General features: G+C 40.3%; 2 protein-coding genes across 4 annotated transcripts in view; one reads left to right on the top strand and one right to left on the bottom strand.

Moving 5' to 3' along the window:
* The window catches only part of TFEC (transcription factor EC), a 278,168-nt gene that overhangs the window by 226,534 nt on the left and 36,417 nt on the right, over window positions 1–15,217 (bottom strand). The gene's annotated exons all lie outside the window — the stretch shown is intronic.
* The window catches only part of TES (testin LIM domain protein), a 45,135-nt gene continuing 44,264 nt past the window's right edge, over window positions 14,347–15,217 (top strand). For 2 of the 3 annotated variants that reach the window (XM_007195112.3, XM_057549623.1), the window contains exon 1: window positions 14,347–14,538. In XM_007195112.3, coding sequence (XP_007195174.1) covers window positions 14,512–14,538 — 27 coding nt within the window. In that variant the 5' untranslated portion in view covers window positions 14,347–14,511. Of the gene's footprint in view, window positions 14,539–14,953; window positions 15,080–15,217 lie in introns of those variants that run through there. The other variant, XM_057549624.1, reaches the window with a different exon arrangement.

The following is a 15,217-nucleotide window of genomic DNA, read 5'->3' as shown; positions in this document are numbered from 1 at the left end:
TGACTAATCCTTTTGTTTAAATGATAGGCGTCTAGGAGTTAGTACATCCTCTTATGGTAGAAGAAATGCCTTTTAGAATGCATTCCAGGCTAGGTTTTTGTCCAGGGATTAAAAGCCTGAGTTTTTTTTTTTTTTTTAAATTAATTTATTTATTTTTGGCTGTGTTGGGTCTTCGTTTCTGTGCGAGGGCTTTCTCCAGCTGCGGCAAGCGGGGGCCACTCCTCGTCGCGGTGCGCGGGCCTCTCACTATCGTGACCTCTCCCGCCGCGGAGCACAGGCTCCAGACGCGCAGGCTCAGCAGCTGTGGCCCACGGGCCCAGCTGATCCGCGGCATGTGGGATCCTCCCAGACCAGGGCTCGAACCCGTGTCCCCTGCATTAGCAGGCAGACTCCCAACCACTGCGCCACCAGGGAAGCCCCAAAAGCCTGAGTTTTAAGTGAACAAAATCTACATCTCTTTCAGAACTATAATTGATTTTCCTCCTTACCCAGCTATTACTGCAAGCATGACACTAAAATAGTCATCAATAGGCTGTTGTCATCCCTTTTTAGGACTGATTCAACTTATGAAAAATAAATTAGTAGCTTGTGTTCACACTTAGGCTTACCAGAGACTCATATTTATACTATGGTTAAGAGGCAATCTTAAAAGTACAACATTTCCATTAGCCATAACATATTGAGCTCTCAGGAAATGGTATACCCAAGGAAAATCAGTTTAAAAAAAAATGAGATCTGTGTAAACTTTTAAGGTAAGAAAATTTATTAAATGACAATATATTAGATAGAAGAATATTTTCCTATAAAGTAAAATTGTGATTTTACTATTAAGTAATAACACTCCTTTAAGGCAAGGTATTGTGTTATAATTAATGTAGAATTAAAATATCTGTGAGCTTTGAGCTGTATAGGAATTGCACATAGTACTGTGTCTTATGTACAAGCCAACTTGTCTTTTTCTGTACTAAAACACTGTACTAGAAAAACCATAATTACATTGTTTAAAATATAAACTGCTAAAATAGTTAAAAGAATGTAAGACAATAATATTTGTTTAATTTTGCATGGTACTTGTCTTAGTCCTTTTGGGCTGGTATAATGAAAATACCATAGACTGGGTGGCTTAAACAACAAATATTTATTTCTCATAGCTCTGGAGACTGGGAAGTCTGAGTTCAAGGCACTAGCAGATTAGGTGTCTGGTGAAAGCCTGCTTCTCCCTGTGTCTTCACATTGCTGAAGGGGCAAGGGAGTTCCTTGGGGTCTCTTTTATAAGGGCATTAATCCCGTTCATGAGAGTTTTGCCCTCATGACCTAATCACTTCCCGAAGGCCCACCTCTTAATACTACCACATCGGGGTTAGGTTTCAGCATGAATTTTGGGGGAGACGCAAACATTTAGTCTATGGCAGTGCTCATGGTTCTTTTCCACAGCTGTTTTGATTACTGAGCAAAATTTAAAAAGCCCTCATTGCTTATTCCTAAAAGGTATCATTCTACCCAGGAAGTATGCTGCCATAGACAATAATTCCACAAATACCATTCAGCACTCACTGCATTTGCCCACAAGAAAATATTTATTATAAAAATGATGTGAAATTCTCCATTACAAGACACACAGGGATTCCTAGCCAATTACCTCAATAAACTCCAATGCTATAATGTCTCATCCTTTTATTTTACAACCCTATCTTTTATATCACATTTTCCTTGTTTGCCTAGGAAAGTAGTGAGCATATACTTAGCATTATTATTAACATTTAACACTGACTTGTAGGAGAAACAGATAATATCTTTCCTTTCTGCTTTATACATCATTTCTAAATTCATCCAGCAATTCAAGAAGGATTATTCAGTGCTCTAGGTTTAGGTTAAAAATAAATATTACTAAATTTTGGTGCAATAGTATGGAGTTTTCTCAACCAAAATAACAAAAGAAAAATGTTTTTTTCCTAGAATAGAAAAATGAGTATTTTGTGCCAGTATCTTCCTTAAGATTATAAGGGACTTAAATAGATAATAACACCTTGTGACTCCTTAGTATAATAAGTAAAGAAAGCTTGATTGATCATAGATCATTCCCAGAATTTTTCAAAATTGAACTTGTAAAGAAGAGCCTTATTTTATTTGGTTATGAAAGATGTAAGCTTGAACTATCTGTAGCCTTGTCACCCATGACATGGAGAAGCTTGTCTGAGAGAATGAACCTGAAATACTGCAAGGGGCGGGGGGAGGAAGAAAGAGAGAGAGAGAGTAAGAATTATAATGAAGTCAATAAACCTAATTGGCTTAAACTAGTTCAAATTATGTTTCTGTCCTATGCAACTAGATAATGGCAAGACATTGAGAAATTACTATCTGAAAATGGGGTATTGCAAAGGAAAGACTTTAATATGTGATTCTGTTGGTGGAGGGAGGTGACAATGAGATACAATTCTTTGAAAATGATATTAAGAAAGTTAGTCAAATTTCTTTCCAGTTTTCTGTTAGGACACAGGCCATACACATCAAGGCTGTCACTTAAAAGAATTCCATAGCAAATGTCAGGGTATTGGAGGGTATGGGTGACATCTTGAAGTCTTCATAAGTTACAAGACAGAGATAAGCTAGGATCCAAGCTGGCTCATCAGAAAGAAGAAAGGATCCCTTGGGATCAATCAACAGTGTTTTTAAGAGAAGTACTTTCCACCTGTTGCCAGAAATCCAAAATAGCAGAAGGTCAAAAAATCATGTGTTCTGCTCATTACAAAGACTGAACACTTTGTCCCATACTAATTGTAGTGTGTTGGCTTAGAGTGGTGCTTTCAGAAGGAATCATAGAAATGGGGAAGATTTAATCTCCCATGATTCACCAAATTATCTCCTGTGTACTCCCTACTAGACTACTCTCCAAAACCCTCATTTCAAGCCATAGTAACCAGGGATTAGCCCTGTGGCAAGGTGAAGCTTTCTATTATCTCTGTTTGAGGACAGTGGCCTAGAGCAGGCAATTAAATTGAGGTTAGAGGGGGTAGATAGAAACCCAAACTTGTTGCTAAGAGATCAAATCTATGGCTATAGGCTAGAGATACAAAGATTTTACTTGACAAGAGTGGCCGACTGTATTTTCCAAAGATGGCCACAAAAATATCTTCCATGCTATATTCTTACTATGTGATATTGACATCCTTCCTATTGCACAGTAAAGTCTATGACCCCGTGATCCTGAGTGGACCTTGTGACTACCTTGACCAACAGAATTTAGTGAAAGCGATGCCATGAGACTTATGAGGCTAGTTCAGGAAAATGTCAGTCACTTCCACCTTGCTCTCTGATGTTTAATCTGGAACCCAGCTACCATATGTGAAGAAGTTCAAACTAGCTCATGCTGAAAGAACACATGGAGAGACCATTTATAGATGTTCTTGTTGATTGTCCTAATCACCAGCCATCATCAGCTAGACACATGAAACACCTTCTGATAATTCTAACCCTAACCATTGAGACAACCTCAGGTTTCAAGTCTTCCAGCAAAAGCGTCAAACATGATGTAACAGAAACAAGCCTTTTCCTATGTCTGTGGTCCCAAGACCACTCTCAGATTCAATGATTCAGTAGAAAGACTCAAGAACTCAGAAAAACTGTTATACTCATGGTTATGTTTTATTACAATGAAAAGATACAGATTAATTTCAGCAAAGGAAAAAGGCACATAGGGCAGAATCCAGGAGAGACATGAGATTCTAGTTGTCTTCTCCCAGTGGAGTTATAAGGACAGCACTTAATTCTCCCAGTAATGATGTGTGACAATATTCATGAAGTATTGCCAACCAAGGAAGCTCTCCTGAGCATTGGTGTCCACCGTTACTATTAGTAGTCATTCACATAGGCATGGATCTTAGTTACTCAGTCTATAGCCCCTCAAGAGGTCAAATTGATACAGCACAGTCCAAGGCCCTTACCAAGATTCACATTTTTAATATAAACCATCTAACATATCCTAAGTCTCCAGATATACAAAGACTTTTTTCTCAGGCAGGATATTCCAAAGGTTTAGAGGTTATCTCCTAGGTGACAATTAAAGCCAATCTTATATTTGGAATGTGCAGGGTTTGAACAACCCAGGTCTGCTGAGTTAACCCTCTACTGAGCACAAGGCTAGTTCAGAAAGATGCCATGCACTTCCACCTTGCTCTCTGGGATCTTGGAATTCAGCTACCATGCTGTGAGGAAGTTCAAACTAGCCTACGCAGAAAAAACACATAGAGAGGTCATATTTAGATGTTCTTGCTGATAGTACTGGTCAATATCGATCATTAATCAGACATGTGAAGACACTTCCAGAGAATTTTGTTCCCCAACCATTTTGTCATCCTTAGCCTTTAAGACTTCCAGCTAAAGTCCCAGACATCATGGAACAATACTTTCCCACTATGCTCTCTCCAAATTCTTGGCCCACATAATTTTTACCCCTACTAAAATGGCTGTTTTATGCAGCAAACGTTGGGGTGGTTTGTTACAAAGCAATAAATACAACAACAGCTTTTGAGCACTGGAAGTAGGGTCCTGCCCCACCCCCAAAATAATCTAAAACAGGTGGCACTGGCTTTGGGAAGAAGTGAGAAGAAACTTAAGGGGCCTTAAGGATACTATCTGAAAGTCTAATGGGCTTCTAGGCGACAGTTATCTGAAGCTAAAGGAAGCTATCAGTGAGGGCTTAAAGGAAAGTATGAAAGTGTTACTAGAAGCTAGAAGAAAGAAAGCAGGTGTTATGTAGTGGCAGAAAGTTTGCCAAGATTGTTGTCTGCAGTAATGTAGAAAACAGAAAATACCTAGAACTTGATGACTGAAGAATATTGAAAGTGCCATCTGGCTTCTTTTTACCATCTATGATAAAATGTGAGAAGAGAGATGAACTAAAGACTGAAATGCACTGTTAAATAAAAAGGGACTGGTACTGTCTGCGTTCAAAAGTAAAACTGTTTCCCGTACCCAACATTTCCATATGTCAAATAATTTTTAAATTAAGAATTGAGAAATGACTTCTGGGTAAAGATCAAATCCAGGCTGGTGTGTAACAGCCTTTGTTAAGACATCAGGAAGGTTTAACAGAGTGACTCATATATAAACTTTTAGACAGATGGCAGGACCCCTAAGGATCTTAAGGGTGTGTCTCAGAAATCTTCTGCATTTAAAATAGAGAGTTTCTAAGAATACTAAATGTAATATCTCATGGAAATTTCACACTGGCAGGACAAGATAAAGAAAGGATAGTATCAGAGAGGTTTGTGGATACGACTTTGGCTTAATAAAATAGATTATACATTGACACATAAGACAACACATGATTTTTCAAATAATTATACCAGCTTGGACTGAAAGGGACAGAGTCAGTACAAAATGCAAAGAGGGCTTTGGATTCCTAACTTTTGCATTCAGGAAGCAGATTGAGACAATGACCCAAAAGCAAACATGGAGTACTTTTGACAGAAAAGGAAGAATGCCTCAGAGAGCAGAGCCAAGATTCCAGAGAGTGGAGCCAAGATCCATGAAGAACAATTGCCAGGGAGTAGAAATGAATCCTAATCAAGAAAGTCACAACATGGTCCTGGCTGGATTTCAGAACTGCTATGGAACAGTGATTGTTATATGCCTCCTGTTTTACCCGTTTTTGAAAGGGATTGTCTACAGCAGGTATTCTAGGACTGGCCCACTATATATTAAGTGTGTGTGAGGTACAGATATCTTGTTTCTTTAGTTCAGAGTTTTTCAGATCAAGAGGAATGGTATTCAAAGAGCTGTAACCAATTAACCACACTTGAGTATCATCCACATCTAGACTTGATTTAGATGACAGATAATAGACTTTGTACTGAGAAGACCTGAAGATCTTGGAGAATGAAATAATTATATTTGGCATGTGGAAGGGATGTGAGTTTTTTTGACAATAGGGTAGAAGGTAGAAGATGATATTTTCCAAAGAAGATTGCAACAATATCTCCCATCCTATATACTCTTCTTAAATTGTGATTTGGATACTCCTCTCATCAATGTGGGGTCTATGTCTCCTCCGCTTAAACTTGAGCAGATCTTTATGATTATCTCAAACAGCAGAGCATGATAGAAGTGGCACTATGTGACTTCCATAGCCAGATCATAAAAATGCCATAAATTCCACCTAACTCTCTTGGAACACTTGCTTTTGAAACTCAGCCACCAAGTTGTAAAGAAGCCCAAGCAGCTCACAGAGGCCCTAGCTGGAGAGGAACTGAGGCGCCCCCCTACAAACATCACTGAGGTCCAGCACCAACATGCCAGTCATGTAAAACCATTTTGCAGTACTCCAGTTCAGCCATCTCAGCTGATAATGCATGCAGCAGAGACAAGGGATTCTGGCCTTTCCTGCTCAAACTGCAGATCTGTGAGCAAAATAAATTTGTTGTTCTTATTGTGTAAAGTTTGTATTGTATTATTATTATTGTTTGTACAATTATTATTGTATTATTGTATTGTATTAAGTTTTAGGGTGGTTTGTTACACAGCAACAGATAATAGATTTCTGGAATCATTTAAAGCTGAGTGGTTCTCAACCGAGGATGATTTTACTCCACAGAAGACATCTGGCAATGTCTGGAGATATTTTTGGTTGTCACAACTGGGGAGGGATGCTACTGGCGTCTAGTGGGTTAAAGCCAGGAATGCTATTAAACAGTCTACAATACACAGGACAGCCCTCTGCAACAAATATCAATAATTATCTGGCTCAAAATGTCATTGGTCTCATGCTTGAGAAATGCCGATTTAAAGTTCCCCTGAAATAAAAATGACAGGCATATAGTTACCTTAAGTCTCAAGCCTGGCAAAAGGTGTTATGTTATCCCAAATACCTCAGTCCTCCAAAAAGGTGGGTATGCTAGCACAGCTCTCCAGAAGGAAAACCTCAATCAATGCCTTTCTAGAAATTCACCTTAGGGAACACTGGATAAGGAAGAGTTTTCCAGAAGTAATAATCCAGTGCATCTACAGTAGAAGACAAAGGAACTAGCCCCGCTGACAGTAAATTTAGTTCTTATATTCTCAATTCTGCAAGACATAGTGTTTGCTGTGGAACAATGGCCACTGATTGCTTCTGCTTTTTCCAAGTAGTAGTTTTATTGTGGGTATGTTACTTTTGTTCCCCCACTGTAATGGGTCATATTGTGTCCCCCCAAAATTCATATCCACCCAGAACCTCAGAATACAACCTTATTTGGAAATAGGGTGTTTATAGATGTAATTAGTTAAGATGAAGTCATACCAGGTTAGGGTCGGCCCTAAATCCAATGACTGGTGTCTTCATGAGAGAGAGGAGAGATTTAGACTCAGACACAGAGAAAACAGCCATGTGAAGATTCCTCAGGAAGGGCTCATGTGAACTGTATTTCCTAAGTTCTATGTTTATAAAAGTTTGTGCTCTTTATACTTGAAAGTCACTTCATATAAAATCCTTGGTTTACACTATCTTTCTTGAATAGCTTAAATATGTTACTCTACTTTCTTCTGATTTAGAGGATTGCTGTAGAAAAAGTGTGATGTTAATATATTTGTCTTCCCCTTGTAAGTCACATCCCTTCCTAAAGCTGGATACCCAAAGGATTTTTTTCCTATTGTTCAAAGTCCAGTAGCTTCACTAGACTATGTCTTGTGTTGGTTATTTTGAGTTAATATATTCTCAAGTATGCAGTATGATCTTTCAATATCTAGTTTCATATCATTTTTTTTAATTCAGGAAAGTTTTCTTGAATCACATTTTTTTATTGTTTGTTCCTTTGGTTTGGTTTTCTTCTTCAGAGACTCCTATCATCCATGTTTGATCTCTTTATCTTATTTTCAATATTTGTTACATTCTCTAGAAAACGCTATATTTCTGTCTTCATTATTTTTTTATTTTGTTAGAAAAAAAAATTTTTACTATCCATTGTTTGTAGGCATTATCAGTTTTTTGCCCTAGTATTCTTTTCACTTTAGTTTTCATTTATGTAATATTATTTTCTTCATTTCTAATTCTTTCCTGAGTTCTATCACCTCACTTCTGAGTTTTTCTAACTCTGATTTGTGTGGTCCTTTCATGACATGCATTAACTTTGTAATGTCTTTAACTTGTTTTAAAGTAATAGCTTATAGTTTTGTTCTGTTTTGTGGACACATCTTTCTGACGTTCTTTCTTTATCTGTAGGGAAGTTATTCTGCTCTGTTTTCTCTCTTTTCTTATAACCTTGTATTGGATTTGACCTTAATATAACATTTACTGTTACCTATTTTTATGTGATATTAATTTTCCTAAACTTTTACAATGATGCAGGGTTCAGAAAACCGTGTCCAACTTGAGAGAGCTCCATCTTCCCTTGTTTTTATGGAGTGCTTAAAAATACAGCAGGACTTTTCGGATTTCCGGACTCTGTTCCCCTTTCTGGTGTTGAGCACTTGAAATATGTCTAAATTTTAAATTTTAATTAATTTTAGTTAATCTAATTAAATTTTAAACAACTACATGTGATTACTGGCTACTCGAATGGAGAGAGCTCCTCTAGCCTTTCACTTTCCACTGTCTCTTCTGCCCCATCCTACTTGATTTTGATTTCCCTCGACAAAGTTTCTTGTTGTGGGATCCTCTCCTAGAAAGGAGTCCTGGTGGGTTAGTTTTGAGATATCATAGGGTGAGATTGCTTCAGCCCCTTCAGTCACTTTTCACTGTTTCAGTTGCTGTTAGAAAATTGGCCTGCAGTGTTTTAAAATGAGTAACTGGAGGAGAACATCTTGAATTTTCCTGTCCATCGGACACCAACTTATTGCTTCCCTCCCTCTCCCGACAGAATTTCTTATACATGCATGTCTTGTGGCTCTTGGTGGTTTGTCCTTACCTCTTGTGTTTGGGGATTTATGGACATATCTTGCCACCCAGTTTTATTGTAAAGGTTGTCCATAGCTTTCAGCTTTGCTAACCAGTTGATCTGTTTGTTTGTTTTTTTAATGTAGATTTTCAGGCAGATTGAAAAATTATGCTGCCACTGCCCTATCTTCCTAAAATGCTTTGAATACAGTAAGTCTCCTACATAGGAACCTTCAAGTTGGGAAATTTCAAAGATGCATCCTTGCTGTGCAATACAAGGAGCTTACTAAAGAAGACCTGATGGAATTGGAGGCCCATAGAAAGGACGAAGAGAGGCAAGAGGAAGAAGAAGTAACTGAAGAACTAAGAGATTCACGATGCAGGAAATAGCAAGGGGATTTTCTTTATTTGAGGAGGCACTGTTAGTTTTTGAGGCACAGGAACCGAACGTAGAATTGTAAACGAAGGTTGCAGCAGCTGTTCAGAATGCAATCCAGGGCTACCGTGTCATCTATAATGAGAAAAAAAGAGCTACTACCCAGACAACACTGGATCATTTTTTCAAGAGGGTAGAATTGAATACAGGAAGAAACCAGAACCTGTGCCATCAATGTCAGGTGAGTGAAACTGCAGCTTGCCCTCCATCTCCTATTGCTGATGATCTTCAGCTCTACTATCTCCCACCTAGTCTCCCTCCTCCAGTCAGTAACTCTTCTTGCCTGTCACTTGATGCCAGGCCCTGTATGCCAGCTGTTGAACTGTACTACTGTACTTTTCAAGGTACTGTACTGTAAGATTAAAAATGTTTTCTTTATTTTTTGTATTTGTTTTTTATATATTATTTGTGTAAAAAGTATTATAAACCTATTACAGTACAGAACTATATAGCTGATTGTGTTAGTTGGGTACCTAGGCTAACTTTGTTGGACTTACAAACAAATTGGACTTACATATGCGCTCTGGGAATGGAACTCATTCGTATGTAGGGGACTCACTATAATATATTTTTAAATAAGGTTTTTCCATTAAGAAATATGACATGATCAACATGGAATATTTTTTAAAAGAAGGAAGGAATCCCCATGGACCCACCAATCACAGACAAACCACTGCTGACATTTTAGTGAATTTTCCTCATGTTTCTTTTCTGTGTATGATATTTTTGCATAGTTGTGAGCACAATCTATATAAATTCTATTTTCTATTTTGTTCCTATAACATTATAATTGTTTACTGTTACAAAACAATTTAATATAAACCTATCATGTGAATCATCCATTATTTGCTTAGCCAATCCCCAATGCCTAGTCAATTAAAAAATTTTTTACAGGTAATAGTTTGCTCTGAGAAATGTTGGTATATCCCTATAGAACAATGTGTAATCCTATACAAGCTGCTAATGAGCAATAATAGCTATGTCAGTAGCACAGGAGTTCCTCTAACAGGTGTTAATAAATGATTAATATTCACTAAAGAGGCCACCTTGGACCACATTAATAATTGAGGAGACAGATACAGTCAGCTTTACCTTGAAAATTTACCTTACCTGGTATAGAAAACTTTCCAATTGGTGTTTCCTTTTCCTAGTGTTTACAGTATGTTGACCATGTGTGTGTGTTTATATGCACATGTGTATATGTAGATGTGTGTGCCTGTGTATTTATAATCAGTCATCTGTATCTCCAGCCCAGATGTTTCTTTTGACTGCCAAACTCAGATCCAATTGGCCTTGCAAAATCATTACATACAAATGAAACCCCTCATCTTTCTCAAACTTCCTCCTCCTGTTTCCTATCTTGAGTGATTTACAGCCATCATACCAGTTACCAAAATAGATTCCTAAGAGTCACTCTATGCTCATCCTCCCTCCCTTCAATTCAACCACTCAATTCCAATATTTTCTACCTCCTTAAAATAATTGGTCACTCCTTCTAACTCTCCATAATTGTTGCTGCCTCAGTTTGGCCCACAGCCTATTTCACATGGGATATAGCTATCACTTCCCAAGTTTACCAATGACTTCCTTTTTGTTAAATCCAATGAGAATTTGACACTTCTCCACAATTTGACATTGTTGATGAATTCCTTCTTGAATTTCTTCTCTTAGTTGTTGGGACTCTAATTTTTTTTTCTTACCATCTGACTAACCCTCATCTCCTTTCTGTGCTTTTCTTGCTCAGCTTTGCTCAATTGTAGTCTTTGATATTGTTTTATTTTGCAATCTCCCATGCTGATCTTACTCCATCCATGGCTTTCAATTATTTGTCTATGTAAGATGTTGACTCCTAAATTACCATAGCAGTCCAAGTCTCATATCTAAGATTTATATTTGGATATCTTACTTCAATATCCCAACCTCAAACCCAATATATTAAAAACTGTACCCTTAGGGAGATCAGCTCGGTGTTTTGCGACCACCTAGAAGGGTGGGATAAGGAGGGTGGGAGGGAGACGCAACAGGGAGGGGATATGGGGATATACGTATGCATATAGCTAATTCACTTTGTTATACAGCAGAAACTAACACAACACTGTAAAGCAATTATACTCCAATAAAGATGTTAAAAAAAAAAAACTGTACCCTTTGTCCCCACCTCACCCCCAAGAAAACACAACTAAAAAAACACTGCCCATCATCCTGTATTTTCCCTTTTCCTGAACCATCTATATAAATGATCAAGCCAGAAACGTGTGTCATCTTCTACTCATTTTTCTGTTATCAACTACATCTTGTCATCAATGCCAGTTCTAACTCCTTAATATCTCTTTAGCTTAACACTTGAATAGCTAAATAAGAAATTGAAATCTCATCCTCCTAACTTAATACTTATCTACCTCAAAGTTATCTTCTATATAATTGGCAGAGTAATGATTCCAGGTAGAAATCACTGCATTTCACCTTGCCAATGATACACAAAGTGATGCTGGGAGGGTTGAGAGGGAAGAGAGAGAGAAGGGCAAAATATGATGGTAAAAAAATGTTTCCATTTTTTTCTTAGTATTGTCTCTGAAATTTCACCAAATAAGCCCAAAATTTATGTTACAACATTTGTTTGATGCCTTATTTAAACTGTTTCACTGGACATTTTAAGCTCCTTGAAAGAGACCAAGTTGCCTTGTCATAACTAAACCTCATGCTCATTGGAGCTTACACTGGGTAAACTTTGCAGGGGCCCAAACATTATAGGATGGCTTGGGAAAATGGGATGGGAAAGTTTTACTTAAACTGAGTGAGAAGAAAAATTCATGACCATTTCGGTCATTCCATTTTTAGTTTATTAATAGGATAAGGAAAACATCACATTATAAATCAATGCTCTGTTACTGAATTGAACTTGGGTCTGCTCATCCAATGCACAGTAAAGCTAATCTACTGACATGAGATGGTGGTGAAGTAGAGTATAGTGTTTATTGCAAGGCACCAAGCAAGGAGAACAGGAAGCTAATGCTCAAAAGACTGGAACAGGGCTTCCCTGGTGGCGCAGTGGTTGAGAATCTGCCTGCCAATGCAGGGAACACGGGTTCGAGCCCTGGTCTGGGAAGATCCCACATGCCGCGGAGCAACTAGGCCCGTGAGCCACAATTACTGAGCCTGCGCGTCTGGAGCCTGTGCTCCGCAACAAGAGAGGCCGCGATAGTGAGAGGCCCGCGCACCGTGATGAAGAGTGGCCCCCACTTGCCGCAACTAGAGAAAGCCCTCACACAGAAACGAAGACCCAACACAGCCATAAATAAAATAAATAAATAAATAAATAAATAAATAAATAATTTAAAAAAAAGACTGGAACACCCCAATGGCTTTTAGAGAAGGGTTTTTAAAGGCAACATTAGGGGTGTGGGTTGCAGGGTGCCTGACCAGCTTGTGCACAATTCTCTGATTGGTCAATGGTGAATTAACAGGGTGCTGTTTCAGGAATCCCTGAAGATTCATTCATTCCAACTGGTCTGGGGTCTACATGCTGGTGGTCAGCAGTTTTCATCTTGGGGGGGAGGGTCTGCTTTTTGCAAAATCAACTCAAGGATATGGTTCAGGATATTATCTATAGCCCTTAAGGAGGAACTAAAGGTCCTTGACTTTATTTTATGGTTAAACTATTATTATTTAGTCTTGCTTGACTGTTTTCCTTTGTTTCTGCATTTTCTCAGTTCTCTGTTTAAATCTGCTCTTTGGAACTTGGGAAAGGCGTAGGTGGCTAAAGCTCTTCTACAGAAAAGGAGCAGAGGACACCAGGGGTCTGTCCCTGGGAAGGTACTGCAGGGTCTTGCTTGGTTTCATGTTGAACAACATTAATAAATAGCCAAGTAAGCAAAGGGTTAAAAGTGTTAGCTAAAATGAATTTGGGGTGTTTTCAGTTACCAAATTTCCAGAGGTAAAGGGGAGAGAAATCTGGACCTAAATATCTACATGATTTGGGACTTTTTCCTTTTTAAAATTAGATGCCAGATTAAGAGGTCACCTGCTATCTGACCATTATAGTTTTCTGTCATTACCGTGAACTGGGGCGGGGGGGGGGGGGAAGGATTATTCTCTTTTAATTAATCAAAATGCTGTGTTTGCTGTCCCAAACATGCTGGAGACATTGCTTAAAGACACATGAGCACTAGCTCTGCCCCCAGGAGACTACGAAATTGGGCAGGTCCCTATACCTCTGGGGTCCTCAGTTCCCTGCAAAATGAGAAAGCTAGACTCAATAATCCTTAGGATCCCTTTCAGATCCACCAAGCTAATGGTATGTTCATTGCAATTGCTCCTGAATGAGGCCATGATTTGTATCCAGCTCTAGTGCTTCAGTGCTGCTTATGTCTATGAAACTGCTTCATCAAAACATGAGGCACATGAGCACCCTCACACCATTTCACACAACAAGGACAAAGGGCAAGCCTCTGCTTCCAAAGGAATGACATAACCTGTCTCTGAAGTGGTTCACATCATCCTCATCTTTGAACTACCAAGTGCTCAGAAAACACATAACCATCTTCATTGACATTAAGGCTGTGAGAGGAGATCCCCAGCCAGTGCTTGGGACTTGGAGAAAAGCATTTAAGAAAAGGCCATCTCCACAACTTAATAGTGAAATTAGGGTGCAACACCCATCACAAGGATCCCTAACAACCTCCACGATCTCTTTGCTAGGAAAAGAAACCAAGAAGCTAGTAGTGGTATAATACTCCGCTGGACACATATCCAAGGTCCCAAGCAAAAACAGGTACAAGCTGACTGAATGGAAGGGCTCTTCTTTAGTTGGAGGTAGGCTGGGTTCCAATTCTTTACCAGCAGGTCGGCTGAAGGCCAGGGCAGCTTCAGAGACCAGGTCAGGGATACCGAATTGCACTCCGCAGGGCGCCGCCCCGGACGGGGTCCCGCCCCTCACCTTGCCTTCGCCGCGCTCCGGCCGCGAAGGTGCGTGCGGCGCTCGGTGATTGGCGGCTGCCCGGCGGGGCCCGGCTGCCATTGGCTGCCTGGGCCTCTTTGTTCCCTGTCCCCGCCTCAGGCCGTCTGTAGAGGACTGGGCGGCGGAAGTTTGACGGCGCCGGGCGAGTGGCTGCGGCAGTGGCGCCGGAGACCCAGCAGCTCTCCCCCAGTACCCGCAGCGGTGCCGGAGGCCAGGCGGGCCTGGGTGTTGGATCCCAGACAGCAGGAGGAACCCCTCTGACACACAGACATGGACTTGGAGGCCAAAGTAAAGAAGGTAGGGCGGCGCGGGCAGCAGGGCAGCGGCCGCTTCACCTGCGCGGGGCGCCGCCCTCTGGCTGCCAGCGGCGGGTGGGGCGCACGGGCCACCGGGCGCGAGCCAGCTCTGGGTCTCCGGAACCCGGGGCCCAGGTACCCGACCCTCCCGGTAGAGGGGATTCCCCGGCGGCCTCGCAAACTCCTGAAACCTGGGGGCGACGGAGAGTCGTGCGCGCGCGAAGGTGGCACGGGACATTTTTCCCTGTCTAACCACGTCCAACGGTTGGAAGTGTTCGAAACTTTCCTTAAGATGTTTCAGCTGCGCCTGTGCCTCCCTAAAAGAAAAGGATGAGGTTAGGGCGCGTTAAGGCGAGGCTGTGACACTACTTCTTCCTGCCTCAGGAAGTTCAACTTCATTAAGCCTTTGTGGTTTGGGGTCACTGATGTGACTGTGACAGCTCAGACCTCCTCCCCTCCCAGCTCGGCTGTCCGAGGCTCTCTAGAGTGAGCGTTGATTGAATGTGCTTCCTTCGCACCCGCGGCTGGTGATAACGTGAAAGGTGATGATGTTTTTTCTTTTTTCTTTTTTCTTTGGTCATGCATTACTTGACTTCCAAAGCACTGCCTCCCTCTTCCAAAGAAAGTGTTCTCCCTGTTTGGCACCTGTCCCCAAAGGACGATTGTCACCAGTGGTTTAG

This window comes from Balaenoptera acutorostrata, chromosome 7 (genome assembly GCF_949987535.1).
Source record: "Balaenoptera acutorostrata chromosome 7, mBalAcu1.1, whole genome shotgun sequence".
In the NCBI taxonomy this organism is placed as follows: Eukaryota; Metazoa; Chordata; class Mammalia; order Artiodactyla; family Balaenopteridae; genus Balaenoptera; species Balaenoptera acutorostrata.
Note: the sequence above shows the minus strand (reverse complement) of the source record. Positions and strands in the feature narration are given on the sequence as shown.